The sequence below is a fragment of the Molothrus aeneus genome, chromosome 2 (genome assembly GCF_037042795.1).
Source record: "Molothrus aeneus isolate 106 chromosome 2, BPBGC_Maene_1.0, whole genome shotgun sequence".
NCBI classification, from domain to species: Eukaryota; Metazoa; Chordata; class Aves; order Passeriformes; family Icteridae; genus Molothrus; species Molothrus aeneus.
The window spans coordinates 53,872,023-53,893,235 of record NC_089647.1 but is presented as its reverse complement, the minus strand read 5'-3'; the positions used below and the strand labels follow the sequence as shown (position 1 = coordinate 53,893,235).

The window sequence follows — 21,213 nt, the reverse complement described above, 5'->3', positions numbered from 1 at the left end:
GAGGTTTGGGGTTTTTTTTCCAGCTGTGTGCTCAATTTTCAAGCTCTTAAGGTGATACTAGTATCGTGTCAAACTGTCAAATTATGTATTATTGGAAAATGTTTTTGTTTCTTTTCTTGCTGCACTTTAAGTTATTGCATGCATAAAAGCATGGGGTTTTAGATGCTTTCTTTGTAGGCCAAATAAGTGCTTTTGTGCCTGCTTTTATACTGTATAAATAGATAGTACTTCAGTTGTGTTTGTATCACTATCTTACAGTAGCTTTCCAGTAACAAAAAGCCCTTGTGGGGGATGTGGATGCCCCTGTTCACAGCTGTTGAGCAGGCATAGTGTTCAGCACCCTCCAGAAGGGTAATCCCTCTAGGTTTGCTGGAAGCTTTTCCTTTGGGTTGGGTTTGCCTGTCAGAATGGGGTAGGTGCAGGCTGGAAGGTGCCCATGGTACAGCTGAGTGTGGAGCCTCTGCAGCTGCATCCTTGGTGTTGTCCTGAGCAGAGGCTGGAGGCTCACCCACGTAGACTCTGCCTGGTCTGAACTTGGCTCAGGTTCCTTCCTGGACTGCCAGCAGCCTGTGCTTTCCCTTTGGGAGCCACCCTGCCTGCAGCAGAGCCTGTGCTTGGCACGCTCTCTGCGTGCCTGTTGCACCTTCCAGCAGCTACGAGGAACTCGAGATCTTATCTGGACAGCAGTCCATAGTGATTTTTTTTTCTTTTTCATTTGCTGCCTAGGGGAGTGTGTGAAATACAATAACATGCAGTATAGGTGGTAAACTGTCTTTCACATGTAAGAAGTGTGAAATAACTTAAGTAGACCAGCAGTTTTTGGATTTGATTTCATTAATGAAACATTTTTTGTTAGGCTGAAAAGGTAGATATTTTGGTACTTGCTTCACTGTCAGTATTCTCATTTTTGTCCATGTTTTGCTGTGTACTTAATAAAATTTTCCAATTGACTTCCTTTCATAAAGCAGCAGGATTTGCAGAATTCTTCTGAAAAGCAGAGTTAACCTAGCCTAAGTTGTTTTCATGTGAGGTAGAGTTAATATTATTCACAAGATGGTTGCATTAATTTTGGGTGCCTCCTGTTGCTAGCATTGTTGTTTAAGAATTTTGTTCTTTAAGGCAGGAACTCCTTGTTTAAAAAAGATAGAGTTAGGGGAAATATTAAAACTATGTGTGTGCAAAAATATCCTTTTTATCTCATCATAAAAGAACTTCTTTCTAGTGGCCTTCCTTTGCCATTGCTTGTGGTTTGAGCCTCAGGTTTAAATTACAGAAAATTTCCCCCTTCTTATTGCTGGACAGCTTTTAGTTCTGACAGAACTAGAGTGGGCAGGCTGCTTCTTCAGTAGAAAAAAAAAAAAAAATATTTAAAATCTACATTCTCAGCTCTGGAATTTTTAGTTCTCCAACAATGTGATAGGTTTTATAAAAGACCGGAAAATGTGTGAAGAGTTCTTTTTGTTTTAATTTTGTAGTAAGTTCAGTTCTCTTGCGGGAAGAGCTGGGCTTGCTTTTACAAGCAGCTGTTTGACAGGAACTGGATGGGGGTGCAGTGATAAATGTGAAAAGCTTCAGTATCAAACCAGAATTGTGAAAGCAAAACTTCTCCATGCAGCTTCTTGCAGAAGTGTTAGACTTAGCAAGCTTGGCTTTCTGAATTTGGCTTCTCTTAAATGAACCCTACTGAGTATGTTCTGTCAATGTGCTAATGCAGTGATAGTTGTGTTTATACAATGCTTTCAATATTATGGTAATTGGATAGCAAATGCAGCCCAGGCATTTCTGTCTTCTAGATTTAGAATCATTCTGATTTACATTTTGCCTTAGCTTTTGAAATGTATCTTGTCATTTTGTCAGTGGTGCTTAAATGCCAGAAACCCTGAGGTCTAAATGATGATAGTCTAGTAAAAAAAGGAACTTGTCAGGATTCACAGGTCTCTCTAGATGCAAGAACCTTGTAATATTATATTTACTGCTGGAAAAGTATGAACAAATTACTTTTCATGGATAAAACTCTTAGAAAATGAGAGAATAAATAAGGCTAGAGGATACTGTGCTCAGGTGTGATTTTCAAAATTACCAGTCTTAAAGTGAACCTCACTGGGTTCTCTAATTTTAGCTGAGTTCTTAATGTAATTCTAGAAATCTCATCTTTGGTTATGATGGTGCTTGAAATTGCAAGTGAAAATCTCTTTCTCATTTGCAAGAGATGATGGAAGCCTGTTGGATCAGAAGTGATATGGAAAGATTGAATGACAGTCTAGTGCTCCCTGCCTCTTTCCAAAGAAATGAGAGGGGCACTTAGGAAACTAGGAGATTTGAAACAAAAGGATGTTTGGGTTTCTTAGTTTTGTTCCCCCTATGCGCAGACACAATGTGAACTTTTTACTACTGTGAACGTTAAAACTTTACACACATTTACAGGAAGACGGAACAAGCTCACAGAAGAAAAATTTCTCCTGAACACACAAATATATCTGACCCAGAAAATCCTGACATATGACTGATGAAGTGGGACAGCACTTGAGAAAGCCTTGTGTGCTTCTGCTACTGTTATCTTGTTCCCCAGGCATCCAGCCTTGTCTGCTGTTGGAGTCAGGATTGTAGATTAGCTGCATGTTTGGGGTCGGATCAGCTATCCTTATCTTTTACCTGGTCTCAAGAGCTCTTTTTCAATTTTTGCAATTCTGTGACTGAGGTTACTTCCTTAAGAAACCAAAGCTTGGAGGTTGATTTCATTTAAGGATTCCTTACCTGCCTGAAGTATTTTCTATAGCGTTTTTTTACACACTTAAAAAAATATAAAGACATATTTGACTTGGTATTGGTGTTTCTTCAAATGTAAAATATTTGCATACTGAGGTGAAAAAAATATCGCCTGGCAATTAAAAAATTAAAACTTCAAGCTGAATACAGAGAGTATAAAATAGGACATCTTTTGATTTTGGTGTTGAAGTAATGATATGTTGAAGTAAGTTTAAGGTATTTATAGCAAATATTTTTTCCTTGTCTTTTAAAACTGCTGGTTAATTAACTAGTTATCAGTATTTACCTCCCTTTAGATCTAAAACTTTCTTGGAATCAATTAAATTTGCCCTGCTTTTATTTTTATAGGAAGGGTGCATTTTCTGCACTCTGTAGATGAAGAAACCACACTACAAAGAAGAGTTTTTAAAGTTTTTATCCTAAAACTGAACTCCTAGCTCTCCCTGGGTAGGCATATGAGTAAAAATAATGCACTTTTAGGAAGTACTGGTTGCAACACATTCAGATCCTCAGGAGCTCTGACAATGTAAGCCTTTTTTTCTTTGAAATGTCTTGGCATGACTTAGGAATGTAACTTCTTATCTAGATTTTACATTTAAATTTTGTCATAAGACCTTACCAGAGAGAAGAGTCAGTATCAAAGTCAAGAGCAGAGGGAGGGAGTGCATCTGTTGAGGAATTGCTCTATCCACAGCTCTCCAGGATAATTTTGTTGCAAAACCAGAAAAGGCAGAGAAAACCTCATCCAGTCCTGAATATCTGGTACCCTGTCTTGATATCACCTTGTTGTGGGAGGTACAGTTTTACTCCCCCTCTTCTGAATCAGTCAGATCAGGAATTTTTCAAGTAATGATCTGATTCTCAGCATTACAGATGATGCTTTTTGACTGTGTTGGATTTTTTGTTAGGATATTTATTGTGTGGGGTTTTTTTTCCTCTCCTGTGAAAAAGTGAAAACGTTTAATAATAAAAAATACAAAGTTTCCTCAGATAGCTTCTGGACATCAAGCTATTAGCTGATCAGAAAGCTGTTGTACTGTATTGCACTGTGCTCTTTCAAAACACAGAAGCTGCTGCCCTGGAGAGTGAGTGCGAAGCAGAGCTGCTGTGCTTCTGCAGACTACTTGAGGTAACATACCAAGGAAAGTTTGGTTTAAAAGGGAAGTACTCATATATGTGGCTTTGTCTGCTTGTTCTGCTTTTAAGTCAGTGATGGGTTTTTATTTTTCCCCTGCAGTTTTTTAATCTCAGAAAGAGTAGGTTCTGTTCATCAGGGTGAGGCTCTGGGGTGCTCACTGCTGTAAGGCAGAGGGGGTGCTGCTGAACAAGTTGTCACTCAATTGAGTAACAGCTATGAGAAGCTCAGGGGAGTAGTACCCTGGAAACGCAGCCCAGCAGTGACATTAGGGGCTCTTGTCTCACACTTCTTGGAGGGAGTCTAATAGTAACACAGCCCTTAGAGAGAGAGAGTCATTGAGACTTTAGAGATGCATATCTAGTTTTGGACTTTGGATTTGTCAGCAGCATATGGAAAACAGACTAACTCATGCCAAGAGTTTCATGCACATTTTTGAATTTGGTATGTATCAGAAGAGTTTAGGATTCCCAACAAAGATAATTGTTTATTTCAGATGTCATGCAGACATTTATATCTATGCTGTCTTTGTAGCTTAAGCCCTTCCTTTCATAAATTATGTGGATAAAGATTGAAAATGCTGTTAAATTTAAAATTCAATCAGCACTATCTCCTAGCAGTCATTGAGTAACTCACTTTCCCAGTAGTAGGAGGCAATGTATGGTTGATTTATAACAATTAAACAGAAGCTTTGCATAGGGAAATAGACTCATTCAGATAACAACATATCATATAGTTTGATGGCTCAATATGCATTTTTTCCTACATTGATTCACTCCTCTGTATACAGCCCTGGTGCAAAAATGTCTCAGTGCTGTATGTGTGTTGCAGTTGTCTGCCCTAAATCTTAAGTGCAAAGTTGTTTAGACTCAGTTCTTATTCTTGACTCCATTGTTTTTGGGGAGGAAAAAACAACACTTATTTTACCTTTTAAATTTTATTTTATTTTACAGTGATGTTAAATTAATTCTGAGGAAAACACAGTGTTCTAGTAGCTGGGAAACATATATAGCAGGATGTTTTAAAGCAATTTTGTCTATGTATTCCTGTTTGTGACAGTAATATATGTAGATTTCTCCTTTTATGTGTTTCTGACTTTTCCAAGTGTCTTGATTAATTTTGCCAGCACGTAGCCCCGAGTACTTTATACTTTTTAAAGTTTGAAAGAAAGTAGCATTTGAAATTTTAAATGCTCATGTTCAAATGATTTCTAGGACGCAAAAATTGAGATGAAGTTGAACTCCAAAATTACAGCATCTTGAATTTCTTTATGGGACACCAAATAGTTTCCTGGAAGAAATAATCAACTTGATGCACATGTATATTTCTAGTTAGAAAAGGTCTTGTTTTACTAAGAAACTGTACTTTGAGATCAAATTAACTTATTCAAAGGATGTTATTTTCCTCAAAAGTCATGCTTAGTTAAAGAACTCTTCACAAAAGAGTTTAATCAAGTGGTACTGTACCTAGAGCATCAACTTCAGTCATCACAAGTTACTTTGTTTTAATCACACAGACTTGTGAGAGAGAGAGGTGAGAAGAAAAACCAGTTTGTCTGAGACATTTCCAAATGCTCTAAACTACCAGGAGACATAATTGCTTTATGGGGGCCAGGCTTGTGGAGAGAGCATGTATTTTTATCAGATAAACCTAGGAGAAACAAAGTTCTTGTAACTCACTGATTGAAGCCTCCTGTGAACATAATGGTCCCTAAGAAGGGAAGTGCAGGGAAAAAGACAGTAGGGGAGAGGAGTAAGAGAAGCAAGAGGAAACTGGGGAAGACCCAGTAGCTGAAGTGATATGACAATATGGGGCAATTTTCCTGCAGTGTGTCACCGCTGTCCTCAGCAACTTGGAAACTGATATCATTATTAAATTGAACAACTGTTTTAACTTCAGGAAGGAAAACAACCTACTTTTTCATTTGTGTTTGACTTGAGAAACAATCCTTGGACTTTGGTTAACGTCTAAACTCAAAAGTTCATTTCTAACATACAATCTGTCAGCGCAAACCTTTGACATAGATTTTAAAAATACTTTTTCTGTGTGCTATTATGCTTAACACTTTTACAGCCCTGTAATAAATTTTTCAGATGTGAAGGAAGCACAGCCTATATATTACATATATATGTCCACAGCTGAAGAAATGTGCAGGCTTCTAATTCCAGTTTAGTCCCAATAGTCTCTCAATGTAGTTTATATTGTAGAGTCACTGTCAAATATTTTCATTTTTATGGTCTGAAGGCTGTGTTGAATGAAGCTTTCTGAAACTGGCCTTTCAGAGAATCTGACATCCCGTGGTCTGGTGGACCGGTTCTTTTTTATGGAATTTTGAATGGTATCTGATGTGAAGTAATAGACAATGGGGTCAAAACAGCAGTTTGAAACAGCGATGCACAGAGTTATGGGGTACATAGTCCTGACTGCAGTCACCACTGAGCAATTGACCCAGGTCTGTGTTCTCATAAGGGAGTAAAGTATTAAGGTAATGTTATAAGGCACAAAGCAGAAGCAGAATATCACCAAATGGACAAAAATCATTTTGAGTACCTTTTTCTTGCTTACTTTATTCCGGCTTAGCGTAAGCGGTTTATTCAAGGTCCGTAGGACCATGGTGGAGCAGGTCACGTTCAGGATGAGCGGGATGAAAAACCCAACAGTTTCAATGAAGATAACAATCCGGGACAGGTAGGTTTTCCACGTGTCCTCTGAAAAGTTTTCGAAGCACATCCTTTGCTCCGTGTTGTTGCGGCGGTTTGTGGACTGGAAGAAGCTTGCTGGTGTGCTGCCTGCCAGCACGGTTATCCATACTGCAGCACAGACAATCTTTGCGTTCCGTTTGGTCCGCAGAGTCTTGGATCGGAAGGGGTGCACTATGGCTAGAAAGCGATCCACGCTGATGCAAGTCAGAAACAAAATGCTCCCGTACATATTCGTGTAAAAGAGGGTGACAGAAATCTTGCAGAGAATGTCTCCAAATGGCCAGTTTCTGGTTACAAAGTAATAAATCCTGAAGGGTAATGTAAACACGAAAAGCAGATCTGATATAGCTAAATTAAGCATGTAAGTTGTAGTTTCGTTTCGCACTTTTAAAGTACAAGTGAAAATGTAGATCGCTACACAGTTTGCTATGAGGCCAAGAACAAACACCATGCTAAAGATACACCCATACAGAGTATATTTAAAGGAGTCCTCAGTGGAACAATTAGAGCTTACCATTATAATGGTATGTTAAAAATTCCTGTGATTTGACGTCTTCTCTGGTATTTTTATTGCAACTTTTTTGAAATTCCAGAAGAACTTGCAGGTCAGATGTATTTGAACGGTGTGCTTTGGTAGGTTTGTTATGCTGGGAAGCTTCAGGGAAGGAAGGTGAGCTCTCTGGCAGGAGAGTACATCTCCAGCAGAAATCACCAGGAAGTCTCTCTTCTCTGCCGAGTGCTATTTGTAATCACATAGCCAGTCTGCAAAAGTCAGAAAGCGCATCGTTTGTGGCAGATGAGATCACCCCAAAGCTTGCTTAGTTCCATTTCCCACCTCGATTCAATGAAGCCATTGTAGGACTTTCTGCCTTACTCTTGGCTGCAGACTGTGCCGGCAAAGCCTCGTCCATCCGAATTTACTGGGAGAGTGTGCTTTAGGAAACGATTTCCTGGACGCTGCGAAGTGTCGGCGCTTGCATTTCCCCCTCTCCCTTCTTTCCATGCAACAAGTTAGTCGGCTTGCTGGCTGGCCCCATGGGGCGGGAGGCAGGAGCAAAGGGAGCTGCCTGCCGGGGCAGAGACCAAATTCCAGAGCGTGTTTGTTCCTGCAGCCCTCGGCTGCTCTTGCCAGCTCAGCTCCTTGTGGAGAGCGGAGCAGAGCGCCCGGGCAATTTGTAGCATGACATCACAGGAAGAAGAGGCTGGGCGCGGAAGAATGGTTTCAGTTTGGTTTGTTTGCCTTCCCCTGTCTCTGCTGTACCTTGCAGATGCAGCTTGTAGAGTGCAGCAGCTGCTTCTTAACTCTTTCCATGCCCCCTGAGAGGTCCTTTGTCAGTGTTGCTGGGGTTTGGAAACCTTTCTCTTCAGTTATGATGAGACTTTGCAATGTCTAAACTCTCTAAAGTTCCTATTTTTCTTTGGCAATAGCAGTAATTGTGAGATTTTATATAGGATTTAACTAACATTGTGCCTTTTGTTAATAGCTTTGCTTGTAATAGAGAACACTAGATTAATCACCAGAAATCAGCTGAGTGGTTCACGCTAAATTCCCCCAATACACCAGTACAAACCTCAAGAGGGACAAAGTAACATTGATAGGTAATTAAATAATCGCACCAAATAATTACTGAAAAAGAGAGGGTTACTCTTGGATATTCACAGGACTGAGATGTGTTGCAATGGGAGGAGAGATTTTTTTTTAACTTGTTCCATATTAGAATGCACACCCCAAACTTTATTTCTAATCAGAAAGGTGTCTCTTTTGTTAAAAAAAATTGACTCCAGTGGTTTTTTGAAATGTTGTGATACAGAAACATTTTCTTGAATATGTAAGCACAGAATTAATACAAGAAAATGCATATAGTGTGCTGTGCAATTGGTTCTGGTAATTTCAAGGGGGACAGTTACCACATATGCACAAAATACTCCCATTAGTCACTAATAATTGAAACAAAAACATGTTGTAACTAATTACACTGTTAAGTAAATATTAAAAAAAAGCAGCTCTTACTGGCTTTAGGGGCAGATATGAGATAAATCTCAGTTTAGACAGACTCATTTATTAAACAACAACTTGGATAGACTCACTTCTGGCATCAAACCCAGTCTATTTCTAAGTCTTAGAATAACAAATCTCTTCATATCTGGCTGGGTGGTATGGTTCTTTTGAACTGTATTTTAATCAGTTGCACCTAAGCAAGGCTCTGGGGAAAACCTTTCTAGTCTGCTGTGAAGGAGAGTAAATAATAGTGCTTCACAGGATTTTGGCTCAGTTTCTTAGCGTAAGGTATGTCAGATGAAATTCAGAAACATGCAAAAGTGGATCTTGCTTATTTTATTTCAAGTTTTCTTTATAATCTTCTGTGAAACATTTTCACCTTGATTTTTGAGGTGAAATCAAGCAGTTTAACTTCAATAGGCTTATAACCACAAGAAACCTTTTTGACTATTGAAATTCATGCTTAAATGTAAAGCATAGTGCATCTGAGACTTCTAAGTCAGTTGGAAATGAAAATGTGAGCTTGGCAGAGTCTCTCCTGTCCCACTTAACATGTACCTTAGCATAAAGGCTTTCCTGGCTTTTCTCACAAAAGCAATCATTGCACAGTAAATTTTGTTTCTGTTCCTGGCAACCTTGCATGGTAAAAGGGTTTTTCTGCAAATGTTCTGCATCAGGTCACAGGAGCTCTGCTCAGTTTTACTGCTCCAACTTTGTTTGCACAGGAAGACTCTGTGGGGCAGGCTCGGTTACTAGAATAAAAATCCCTGCAGTACAGAAATTTGGTGTCACAGGTCAAAGCCTCAAGCAATAATTCATGTTTAGGAAGAGAAACTAATGGCAATGAGTGTGTATCTCACTGGTTAGAACTTATTTTGGCGTTTTGACGAAGGTGTGGGTGCACAGAGGCAGGGTGGGATGTCTGGTCCATTTTACCACTGTAAATGTGCTTTAAAGTAGTGGTCAGGGTGCATCCTCAGCCTTGTCTCTATCTGTCAGAGCTCCTGCCTTGCTGTGGGTCCTAGTTGTTGCTCTTATTACAAGCATGGATACTACTCAGAGCCTATTTTAGGGCTTTATGTCTACGGTTGTTTTGTCATTAGGACTCTGTTGCCCCTGAACCCTTCTGGTGCAGTACAGTACATGCACTTTGTGCTAATTGATGACCTAAGTGATATTTGTGTATGTCCAGAAACAGCATTCAGCTGCAGGGTTTCCCCACCTGCAGATGAAAATGCGAAACCCCTGAATTGGCAGGTTTTTCCTTCCCTTCTTGTTTCAGCAAGGAGAGTTACCACTGAGCAGGCAGGCTGAGTCGTTTTTAGTGTTAAAGTGTGAATGGCAAAGGTGAATTGCATATCCACTTGCTTAATTTAGATGTAGCTGGTTGTTACCAAGCAGTGTTTTAATTTCTGTGAGCTTGTCCAAGCTGAAGAACCTGTGTTAGCGCAGTGGGAGCAGCTGGGAGTCAGGACTGGCTTCCCTTCTGGCCAGGCTCCAGCATGAGCAAGGGGGAAGCCTCATTTTGCTCTCTCCTTTTGTTGGATCATGTTTTAAGATGTCGGCCTTTGTGCTGACAGGTTCAGAAAATACTTCAGTAGCCCCCAACCCCTTAAATTTTAAGAAGTTTAACAGTTATGGAAGAAGAATTGACAGGGTAATGGCCTTGCTTATGCTCCTTCACCACAGGCTATTTTCCTTTAGGATGGGAAGGAGGGGGTAGGCAGGAGGAAGCAGCTGCAGGGCGGGCCTTGTACACTGAGGGGTTTTTTGTCTCCAAAGGAAACAATGCTATTGCTGCAGGGAAATGCATATGTGAGTCTGTCTGCCTTTCTGCACGGGAGATGGGAATGAGTTAGGACCTGTCATTTGTTGCTAGTGCTATATGAGCAAAGCCTGAATTTCCATCAACAGGCTTCCTGTGGCTCTTGAAAGGGCACCAAAGGCAGAGTAAGAATGGGCTCCTTAAAGCCAGGAGCTGATGAGATGTTTGAAATCATCTCTCACTTCAGCAGCGAGCAAGTTTTTTGTACTGCTTCAGGCGGTTACCACATAACTCTGCTTCTATGAGTTTAGATACCTATTTAAGTGATTTTGGATTTGTATGGCAAGCCTGTTCCACCTCAAGGAGAAGGAAAAGTGCTTATAACCTTAGCAGTGTCCTAGGAGAGTGGCTGTAGGACAGTCCTTCCTCCCCAGGATGCCACAGAGTTGATTACTTGCTGTCATTTAGGACATGGGGCAGGATCCCTTAAATTGAGAAGCCTAAGTTGAGTGGCAAAAACCATTTCACTGAAATAAAACAAGTATTTGAAGGCTTTCCAAGCTTTTGGAGTTATGCTGACCAGTGTTGTATGTTCCTCTGGTGGTACTCTCACCTTCAGAGCTGGAATTAAACCAAAGTTGTGGTCAAAGGTGAAATGCATTTGAACTTGTCTAATGTACCGCATTCAGTCTGTGCCGATGCTAATACTGAAAGTTATTTAGAGGGGGGAAAAAAGCAACCTCAACATCAATAGCGTTGTAATAAATTCTTACAGTGTTTCCAAGGCCAGAGTATGCACTGTTAAATGAGGTTGTCAGGTGCACAAAATGGTCTGTGTAAGACCATTATTCAATAACTACTGTCACTGCTTTTAGAGGCACACCTCTGTCATGGTACAGGCATTTGTTCTCACTTGGGTTAAGCAGTTTTATGCAGAAGAACTTGTGCTGTCTGGTGCAGGGAAGACAAGCCCTGGCAGGATAATATTTTCTTTGACTAAGTATTGTTATTTATCTAGTTATTTTAATGGATTTTAGCTTTTTTTTGCGGGTATATTTACTGGAGTTTCTCTTTGAACATGTGTATGTGCTGGAAAGAATTTGTTATGGTTGAGAAGCAGGGCTGAGAGCCAGGAAATCTTTTTGGCTGTGCCACAGACCTTCTGTTCCAATCCTGGCAGTTTTCTATGACTTGGTTCTCAAGCTTCCCTCCACATAAGAGCTCATTTGCTTCCACACTGGGATGATGTGAGACTGTCTTGATTTCTGTAGTTTGAAGTCCTGGGATGGAGAACCCTCTATTAAATATAATCTTGAGATAATTACAGTGGCTACTGAATGTGACAAAAATACTGACATTAAAAATTTGTATTTTTAGATTAGATTCCAGCCAAGCAAAAGGATCCATTAAGAGACTTCATTAGTTTCACCTCCATAAGTCTCTGGAAAAATAGATATAGAGGAAGCAGGGCTGGGTATTTTGACCTTCTCAGCTGTCTGTTGGGCTCCCTGCTCAGCCACCCTGAAGTCACTCTAGGACTGCTGAGAAGTGGCTCACTGCCATCTTAAAATGCAGTGGTGGTCTCCACCTGTGAAGATAGAGTGAAGCTGTTATGGCACTGAAAACTTCCTATTTTGTGTTGGTGTGGCAGAAAAGTCTTCAAATGAGCATTATAAAACTTAGGATGAACAGAGTATTTTTATCTAGCCAGCCTAATCCCTTGCAACTGTTGCAGAAGTAGTTAAAGGCTCCTCCATGTCAGCAAACTTGTTAGCATAATGCATATGAAATCCATACAAATTACAAGTAAAAGTTGATTGTGTAATTGCTTAAAAAGGGAAAAGGAAGCTCAGAATAAAAATCCAGACTTCTTTCTTCTCATGCATTTCAAATGCTTCTCTTCCCTCTTTGAAATTGTTTCAGTTTCCTTTACAAGAGACACAGCTATTCCTCTCCTGCTTGTAGATAGAGTAAACAATTTCTCTCTTTTTGAATGTTTTTAGGCTACTATAGTACTTTTTTTCCCCCCTGTACTCTTGGGTTGATGCTGTAAGTCTAGTTGATCTCATGGTAGGCTAGTAGAGGTTAGATCAAAGATGAAATCTTTCCAAGCTTTAATCAATGGATTGATTGGTTTAAAAGGGATGGACTAAACAGTGAAGGAAAGGATCATAGAGTTCAAAAGCTTGAAAAGTGGATGTTGATGTTCTTCAGAGGGAAGAAAAATGGAAAAAGGACTATAAACAATCTTAACAGCATGTTTTTCAGTGGATAGGAATAGAATGAAAGGAATCTCTAAAATGTCAGGTAGGAAGAGAAATGCCTTAACTAGAAAAAAATACCTGAGTTCCTAAATTTTCATTTGCATTTTTTTCTAACTTAAAAAAAGTATGTTTTCAGTTACTCTGCAAACATGGTTGAAATAACATCAATACTTGAAATTTCTGTCTGCTGTAGATGCAGGAAATAAGTTAAATGCCTTTCCCAAACAGTGCAGCAAGTTCTGGCTCTTCTCATTCTTATACTTTCTAAGTCCCAGGATTAAAAACTCAACGTTTGAGTTGGCAGAAATTTGCCAGATGTTCCGTGGCTAAATTTTTTTACTCAAAATACTTTTCAAGTGCAGAACATGATTGTTTTAAGAAAACTTAAAAAAAATTTAAAAATCACTTGCTATAGTAAGCAAACATTAGAAATTATAGGAAAGAAGAAGCCTTATCTATTATTTTGGAGACTCTTCCAAGCATAGGTGGTGAGATGATCAGGGTAACAGAAGTTGTAGAAGAACACCTGTAATTTGTGTTGTTCTAAAGCAATTGCTTGCTATTTTTTGTATCTTTAGTGTAAGGTTTTGCCCAACATGTTCTCTGGGCAGGATTAAGGTAGTCTGGTTCTGTGTCAGGATTACTGGTGTTACTGCACTGGTGCTTGAGGACATGTTTTATTTTCATGTCAAATTACTTGCAAATACTGCATCCAGTGTTTACAGCCTCTTTCAGTTTTGGCCAAATGGAGGCCTCTGACTTTATACACAGAGGATTTTAACCTCTCTTTGTCAGAGGCAGCAGGAAGCCCACAGTCACATTCCTATACTGCTTTTTATAAAGTATAACATTATTAAGTTGTTGAAAGAATTTGCCATAGTCATTCAATAAGATCTGTGTGAGTTCATACTGTTTAAAAAAAAAACCCAAACCCCATGATATTAATTTGGTTTCCTTCACAAAACTGGAACATAAGAAGTTGAGGGGGGAAGAAAAGTTTCATAAGAATTATTCAAGCTGGTAAGCTAATTAGTTTAGATAAATACTGACATGAAAATGCTTGTCAGGGGAAAACTCCTGCCAAAAAGCAGAACTTGGGCTTGATTAATGTGAAGAACTATTACTTTCTAAATGTGTAAGTCAGCAAATAACCTCTTCAAATTCTGCATGATAAGATCACTTAAATGATTATTTAGCATATCATTAGTACTGGTAAACAGCAATTACAAATACTTCAGCTGACTTTCCCTTACAACTGCTCTTTCCTTCCAGCCCATATCCTGAAGTTTTATGGAACCAATTTGGTACTTTATGAACCATTTTACTGCACTGTTCACCACATTTAGCAGTTGCTTTTTCAATGTGGCAATCAGCTAATACCTAGAACATAACAAAGGAAATGTCAAAACTTTGGAGGATGGACAAAGGTCATGCTTCTCAAGTGATAATTAACACTTTTTCTGCTACAGTCTTGGAGAAATGGAGTGATGTTCTCAAATGCAAAATGATCCATTTTCATTGAATCTCTGTTAATAACCTTCCTGGAAGTGGCAAGGTGTTTTTCTGGGAGACATCTGCCATTTGACCCTAGGAGGAGAGGGGAGACTGGAACCCACATCTCATGCACTGAGCAAGTGCTCTTGTTATGAGGGATTTTTATCCTTTGCTGTCAGGGGGTGGGTCCTCTCGAGGAAAGGTGCTCCATCTGTGGAAGTGTTCAAGCCCACGGGGGGATGGGGCTTTGAGCCTCCTGGTCTAGGCAAAGGTGTCCCTGCCTCTAGTGAAAGTTTTGGAGCTAGATGATCTTTAAAATCCTTTTCAACCCAAACCATTCTGTGATAATGTATTTAGCTTCAGAAAAAGGCACTACACTGAGAACAGAAGCTTTGTGCTGTGTTTCCTTGTGAGATATCCTTGCAATAGTATTTTGCTCCTCCAATGAAGGTGGTAGAGGAAGTTCCAAGTAGTGTTGTGCAGCCAACAATGTCCTGTTCACCCCTTGCTCGAGCCTCTGGGTTTTGCCAAACTTCTTCAGCTGTTGTCCATGGTGGTTTAGTAGGTATGAGGTACCTGTTGTTTGTGAAAGGATCACGAGGGTCCTACTTCTGCTCACAAATATTCCCTTAACTTTCTCTGTACTTCTTGGACTCCTTGGGTTCTGATACAGTTTTTTATGGTTGATTTAAACAGTTTAAATGTGGGCTGTTGCTCAAAGTAATCCTGCTGCTGTTCATTTAAGCCTCTCTGCTTCTTCCCTTGTGCAGTGTGTACATATGCAGTCAGCAAATGAGGACAACTATTTGGTTTAAAACTAATGCTAACAAATACATAATTTGCAGTCAGAGCGGTGCTAATGCTGAAGCAAGGGATGAAGTACAAAGTGCAGATGTGTAACTTGGAGAAGCACCATTGTGCTTACACTGATTTAAGGCAGTGGTGAAACTGTGCTGGAAGTGTTGTGGCAATGTTCAACTTTGAGGCTTTCAAATCTGTATTGTTTTGACTCTTGGCCAGACATTAGCCTGGTGTTGGGCGGTGTGAGGTTTAAAAGCCTCAGCTAAACTCAAGAGTGAGATCTGTGCTCTTGATTTACTACCCTCTAATTTATTTTCATGTAAACTGTTTGGAATGATGATACTTATAATGTATTAAAAGAGAGCCATGTATGCCTAACTGATTTTTGACAAAGTAGGATAAAAATGAGCAGTAATGCAGACAGGGTATGTATAGTCATGCTTTCTTACATAAGATTGATGGAGTTATAAAAGATGACAGCTTTCTAGGCAAATATCTGATCCAGAGTGCATTGAAGATGCTGTAATTTTTTTACTGACTTAAGAGTGTTGCATACTTTGGACCAACTGTCTTCACTCTTGATATTTGATTTTTGTTTTCATTGTCTCAGGCCAACCAGTCTAGAGAGTTAGAAAATCACAGACAAATAAATATGCTACAGGTACCTCATATCACCTGAAGTTATAAAGTGGACAAAATAGAGAGTCAGGTAGCAGGGAGATGGATTCAGGTTGAGATTGTAATTTGTGGGTCTAACCTCAGAAATGCATTAATTTGCAGCCTCTTATTTCCTTGGAAGTAAATTATAAAACCTGTTTTGTTTTTGAGCGGTAGCTCAGACATTGGTTTCTATGCTTCAGAGTAGCTATAGAAAATTCCCACTGAATGACAAATAAAGAACCTGTTGGATACTTGGGCTTTGGTTTCTTGATGAGTTTGACACCATTGTGTTTGTGGTGAAGGCAGTGGAGCTGCCCACACTGACCAAAAGCATTTTCCTTACAGTGAAAGTAAAGACAGCAGAGTAAAAGTGCATTCAAATCAAAGTAACTCCTTTAAATTTGGCAACTGTTTCCATGTGTTCTTTGTCCATCTTTCTCTGAAATACCAGGAGTGTATATATAGGTGCACAGATAAACTTAAGTGTATATACCTAAGCCAGTGTGAAAATGGTCTGTTTCTTTACCAGAAGCAATGTGGTGAAATCTCAAGGTCAGCTTGTGTTTTTAAGTCTTCCTTTTATTCTTTATACTTTCTGAGGCAGGCAGGTTATCCTGAATAAAGTGCAACCTAGATCTTTGAGAGTTATGACTTCTTAATCTCATGTGGAAGTATGTGAGAAGCAAGTTTGGGAGAAATGGCTGAGCTCAGTTCAGGTTTGTTTTTTCTAGAGCAAATATGAGAAGCTGTAAAATTCAACAGAACTTGGAATTGCATTATTGTCTGCGTAATGTAAGACCTTTACACACTCTGGAGCTTGAGAGCTAAAGGGAAACATCTTGGGGGGGGCATTCTGTAAGCTCAGCACTTGAAAATCCCTTGTCAGGAGACTCGGATATCTTCCCAGTCATCACAACCTTCCTGCATCTGCTTACCCCACAGGAAGTAAACAGTAACAAGTTCAATGTGGCTGTTTGTAACTTTAGTAAAACAGAGGTGAAATACTTTGATTAAGTCATGCACAATGACAGTTCATGGGGGATTTCACATTTTTCATTTGTGTTTTCTTGCAGGATATTTGTAGTTTCATGAGATCGGGGAAGCAAGTTTTGATCATTTAGTAATTGAATGCACCTTATCATCCTAGTCAGTTTTACTGCTTTATTGATATGTACTCTTCATGTATTGCCTAATGTCATTGATTTATTGCTTCAGGGAGAGTCTCATAAGTTCTTTCTATGTTCGTGGTGCAGTTTTTAATTGTATGCCAAAGTAATACAATTAAAAGGAGCAAGTGTTATACAGAGGAAGGAGAGAGCAGAGGGCATAAAATTTTCTTGATTTTAAATCCACTCTCTGCTCAGGAGAATCTGAGCACCAAAAAGGGGCATCAGAAGTCTTGACAGTCTTTCAAATCCTTTCTTTTGAAATGTTATTTTAAAAGGAGGCTTGGCTTCCTCATTATCTTTATGAAGGCCCAAGACCCAGATGCCTGTGCCTTGGCAAGATTTGGCTTTTTAGTCCCCAGCTGGGTGTGTACTTCTCAGCATGGCTTTTGTAGAGCCCCTCTGAGGCAACTGGTTGCCCTCATGGGTCCTGCACAAAGCCTCCAGCCCAAGTTCTGCCTTCAGGTTCCACAGTGGGTGGGCAAGGGGCTGCAGGTGGGATGCTGAGTCTGGGTCCTTCACTGCATAGATGTGGAGCACAAAGGTTTCCTGTGGGGAGGGGGCTTTCTGCATTGGTGCTGCTCAAATGTGAAGGGGCTGGTGGATCTGGTTTGTGGTGTTTTGGAAAAAACCCAACCAAATACGATCATTATCTTTTTATAGCTCTAGATTTTAAACCTTGAAGAAGATGTTTTCCTAGATCCCTGTGAATGCATCCAAATAGGAATGCACTGGGCTTTAAACACCCTGCTGGAATAGGGAGGTTGGATCAGATGCCCCACTGTGTTCCCTTCCAACCTTAACCATTCTATGGTTCTCTAATATGCCACATAATTTTGCTCTAAATACCCAAGGGGGAAATGTTGCACCTTCCAGTGTATTTTTCCAGGGCCTGAGCTGGCCATCACTGATCAGTCTTCATAAAAGATTCTTGTGTGGCCATGAGAAAAGGCACTGAATATCACGTCTTACATTATTTTCTGAAAAATAGTACTGGCCTAGTTTGCAGAAATGTGAGCTCAAACTTCTTGTAGATGTTGATGTGGTCCAAGTGTGGTCTGCGTTTACCACATCCACACACTCATTTAGACCTTAGATAAATTGTTTAGATTTTTTTGCACCTTTTTATTGGTTCTGCCTTTCTTTGTCAGCTACATTTGTTGGTCTTAGAAAAAAATTAAAGCTGGTATATTGCATTGTTTTAAGGTTTATTTAGGCTGCTTTTTAAGGATGCTAGAGTAACTTCATGTATATACATGAATATATATATATATACACATTCCATGTATATGGATGTTCCAGATATTCCACATTTTAGTGTAAGATATTTTTGATATTTTTTGACTCCTATCATTTGCTAAAGGATACTCTTACATATAATAATAATAATTAACAATTGTTTCTCTGCTTCAGATATATGTGAAGCTAATGATGACCTAGTAATTCTGCTGACGTAGTAATTCTTGCATTATTTCTCCTATGGTTATCCAAATTTACAGTTTGTAGTTATGGAAGCCACCTAATGCTGTAGTTCAGTGAAATTACCCGTGAGGTGAGTGGTGGGAAGTGAAGGAATAACCAGAAAAAAGCTGGGGTGGTAAGGAGATCAGCACTTTTTCTTTCTTTTATTTTAGTAGAAAGCTCTGTAGTATCTTTTATTCCTTTTGACAAGGACATGTAGTGACAGGACAAGTGAAATGGCTTTGAACTGAAAGAGGCTGGGTTTAGATTAGATATTAGTAGGCAATTCTTTAGTGTGAGGATGGGAGGCACTGGCACAGGTTGCTCAGAGAAGCTGTGAATATCCCATCCTTGGAAGTGTTAAGGTCAGGCTGGATGGGGCTCTGAGAAACCTGCTAAGTGGAAGGTGTCCCTGCCCATGGCAGGGGGTTGGACCCCTACATGACCTTTAAGGTCCCTTCCAACCCCAACTCATTCTGTGATCTCCCTCAGAATCAGCTGCAACACTTTGAGAGAAAGCAGAGGGGAAAAACACTTAGTAATTGATAAAATCATCAATGTATACAATTACTAAGAAGTGAGTATGAAACAGGTGTAACATTAAAAAAGATATAGATATCAGTGCTTTCTGATAAGACAAGTTATTGAAAAGTTCAGGGTGTTTCTAGTGATTTTTATACTATTTTGTATCACATTGTCAAATTCAATTATTTATTTTCAATTTGGGAAGAATGTTTTGTTTTGTTTTTTAATGAACTATAATTAATATCCCAAGACCTTTTTTAATATTCTCTTGTTAATTTGATTTCCAGTGCAGTCTTCCTTACCTCTGTTATGCTACATTTTGACTGATTGTCAAATAACTGCTTGTAAGGCAGAAATGCTTAATTGGAAATGTCTTCTTAAATTCTGCCAACTGAGCACTCAGAAGCTCTGTATATGCTTCTGCTTCAAAAGCCAAGCACAGCAGGGTGGCTGCCAGGTCTTGTCTGCCTTGAGCTCATACCAGGGTATAGACAACTGAGCTTGAGATATCTCATCATGATAGTCATACAAGTATTGGCTTAAATTGGAATCAAAACTCTTCTCAGAGGGTGAGCTTCTACCCAGAATGTTGTGACATGGATAGTTTTGTTACAGCTTCAGGTTTTTCTTCTTTGTCACATCTAATTTTCTTCATGTTGAAATGTTTTCCAGAATTGGTTGATAAATCCATGACATAAAATGGTTTCCATGCTCATGTTGGCATGTTTTCTTAAAAAACATGGCATATTGTTTATGGAACTCCAATTTGTGCCATTTTTCTCTTCTAGATTATATGAAGTACAATGCAAGATATTTATAGTCCTTTTTATCTTTTAAATATCACAAGCAGTCTGCTCTTAATGGTTTGAAGACATGTAACAACCCCTACCTAGTATTAACTTTTCTGGGGAATTGCTCTTTCTGTGCATGCAGCTTGGTCACATCCTCTGCAGGTTATCTGCTACGTCTTCTTTTGCTCAGTCTGTAATTGGTTGACTCCTTGGTTACATTGCTAAAAGATATTCTCCTGCTCTTTCAAAAACTGCTGTCTACAAAGTTTCTTGGCACACTTACCGCTTCTATGTTGTTAAGAGAATTGTTTATGGTACATTGTAACTAAATCTGTCCAGCTAATGAGAAATTGGAAAGAGCACTAAACTTGAAACTGAATCTTGGGCTTTAACCGCAAGTCTCAGAGCTGGCACTTCACTGTCACGGTTCCACTTGTACTTGTGAAAATATTTCCCAGAACTGCTCTTAATGGTTTTTCTGGGGACTGAGACTGTGTAAATGAAACCAATAGAAAATGTGAGGCAACACTATGACAATTTGATTGTTACAATAGTAATTATGTAAATAAGTTGTCTTTACCAAGATAGGCATTTTGTAACCCAGAAGTTCCTCTGAAGAAAGTCTGTGCTTGAGTGCTATTTTGCTCCCCAGTGTAAGAATTTTTCCTGCATAGAAATAACTATAAAACTGTTATTTCTAGTACTGCCTGATGTTTGTTAACATAATGGTCCCTTAAAGCATCTCTCCTCTACTTCCTGTGCTGAAAATCATTACACCCTGTAGCTTTTTCACAGCTTAAAGCTGTTGGAAAAATTTTCAACCTCAAGATTTTTTCTCTTGATATATTGTCATTTCCAGCAGTCAAGTGGGTCACATCAGGTGGGCTTTGGTTTATTGCACACAACTTCCTGTGCGGATAGTGGGGGGAAACTGGTATTAATTCAGTTGTCCTTGAGACCTCTGGCTCTTGCCCAAAAATCTTGAGATTTGTCCAAGAATTAGTCATACTGAAGCCTGGCTGTCCTGGGAGCTAGATGATAAACTTGCTAATTACTTCAGATACAGATTGTTTCTGCAGCAGCACTGCCAGTGCAGTACTGGAAGCATGAGCATCCCTATGGAAGATGCTCATAGCAATTGTTTTGGGGAAAAAATGTGGCAAATGAGCCTAAAATTATATTTTCTTGGATAATGTTCAGCAAAAAAAGGCAAGGATTGCTGTATTTTGTAGTGCTTTGTGTACCTGCATGTGCACTTCTGTGAATTGAGCAGAAAAACTGCTGAAGAAAGTGGTGCAAGAGCTGCAAACCCTGTAGTAGCAACCTGCCCAGGGTCATCCTGAGCAGTGTAAACAAAACAGTTGTATAAAAGCATAGTTCTGCTTATAGACTGTCTTTCAAAATTCCTTTCAAAGTGATTTTTGAAAGGTTAGCCTCACAGGCTTGGCAAACAGGAGCAGTCCTAATGACCCGGGTTGTTTTTTTCCCTTCAATATTGAGCTGGTGATTGGTTGCAGAGCCACAAACCAGTAACTGTGTCCCTATTTGAAGTTCCCTATTTGCCAAGCATTATCACTGCTTTGTGTAATATTTTTGAACATAACCAATTGTTTTAGTCACTATGTTGACAGAAGGTCTATCTTCTTTATGGCTAAAAAGTGTTGTCACATAATTCCTTCTGCAT

The 21,213-nt window shown here is 39.4% G+C and overlaps 2 protein-coding genes across 2 annotated transcripts in view; one reads left to right on the top strand and one right to left on the bottom strand.

Annotated features, from left to right (window-relative positions):
• The window catches only part of RB1 (RB transcriptional corepressor 1), a 71,316-nt gene that overhangs the window by 36,487 nt on the left and 13,616 nt on the right, over positions 1–21,213 (top strand). The gene's annotated exons all lie outside the window — the stretch shown is intronic.
• On the bottom strand, positions 4,818–7,717 carry LPAR6 (lysophosphatidic acid receptor 6). Its single transcript, XM_066571248.1, is given in 2 exon segments — positions 4,818–6,238; positions 6,241–7,717. Coding segments are annotated over 2 exon segments (939 nt in total). The 5' UTR covers positions 7,121–7,717; the 3' UTR covers positions 4,818–6,179.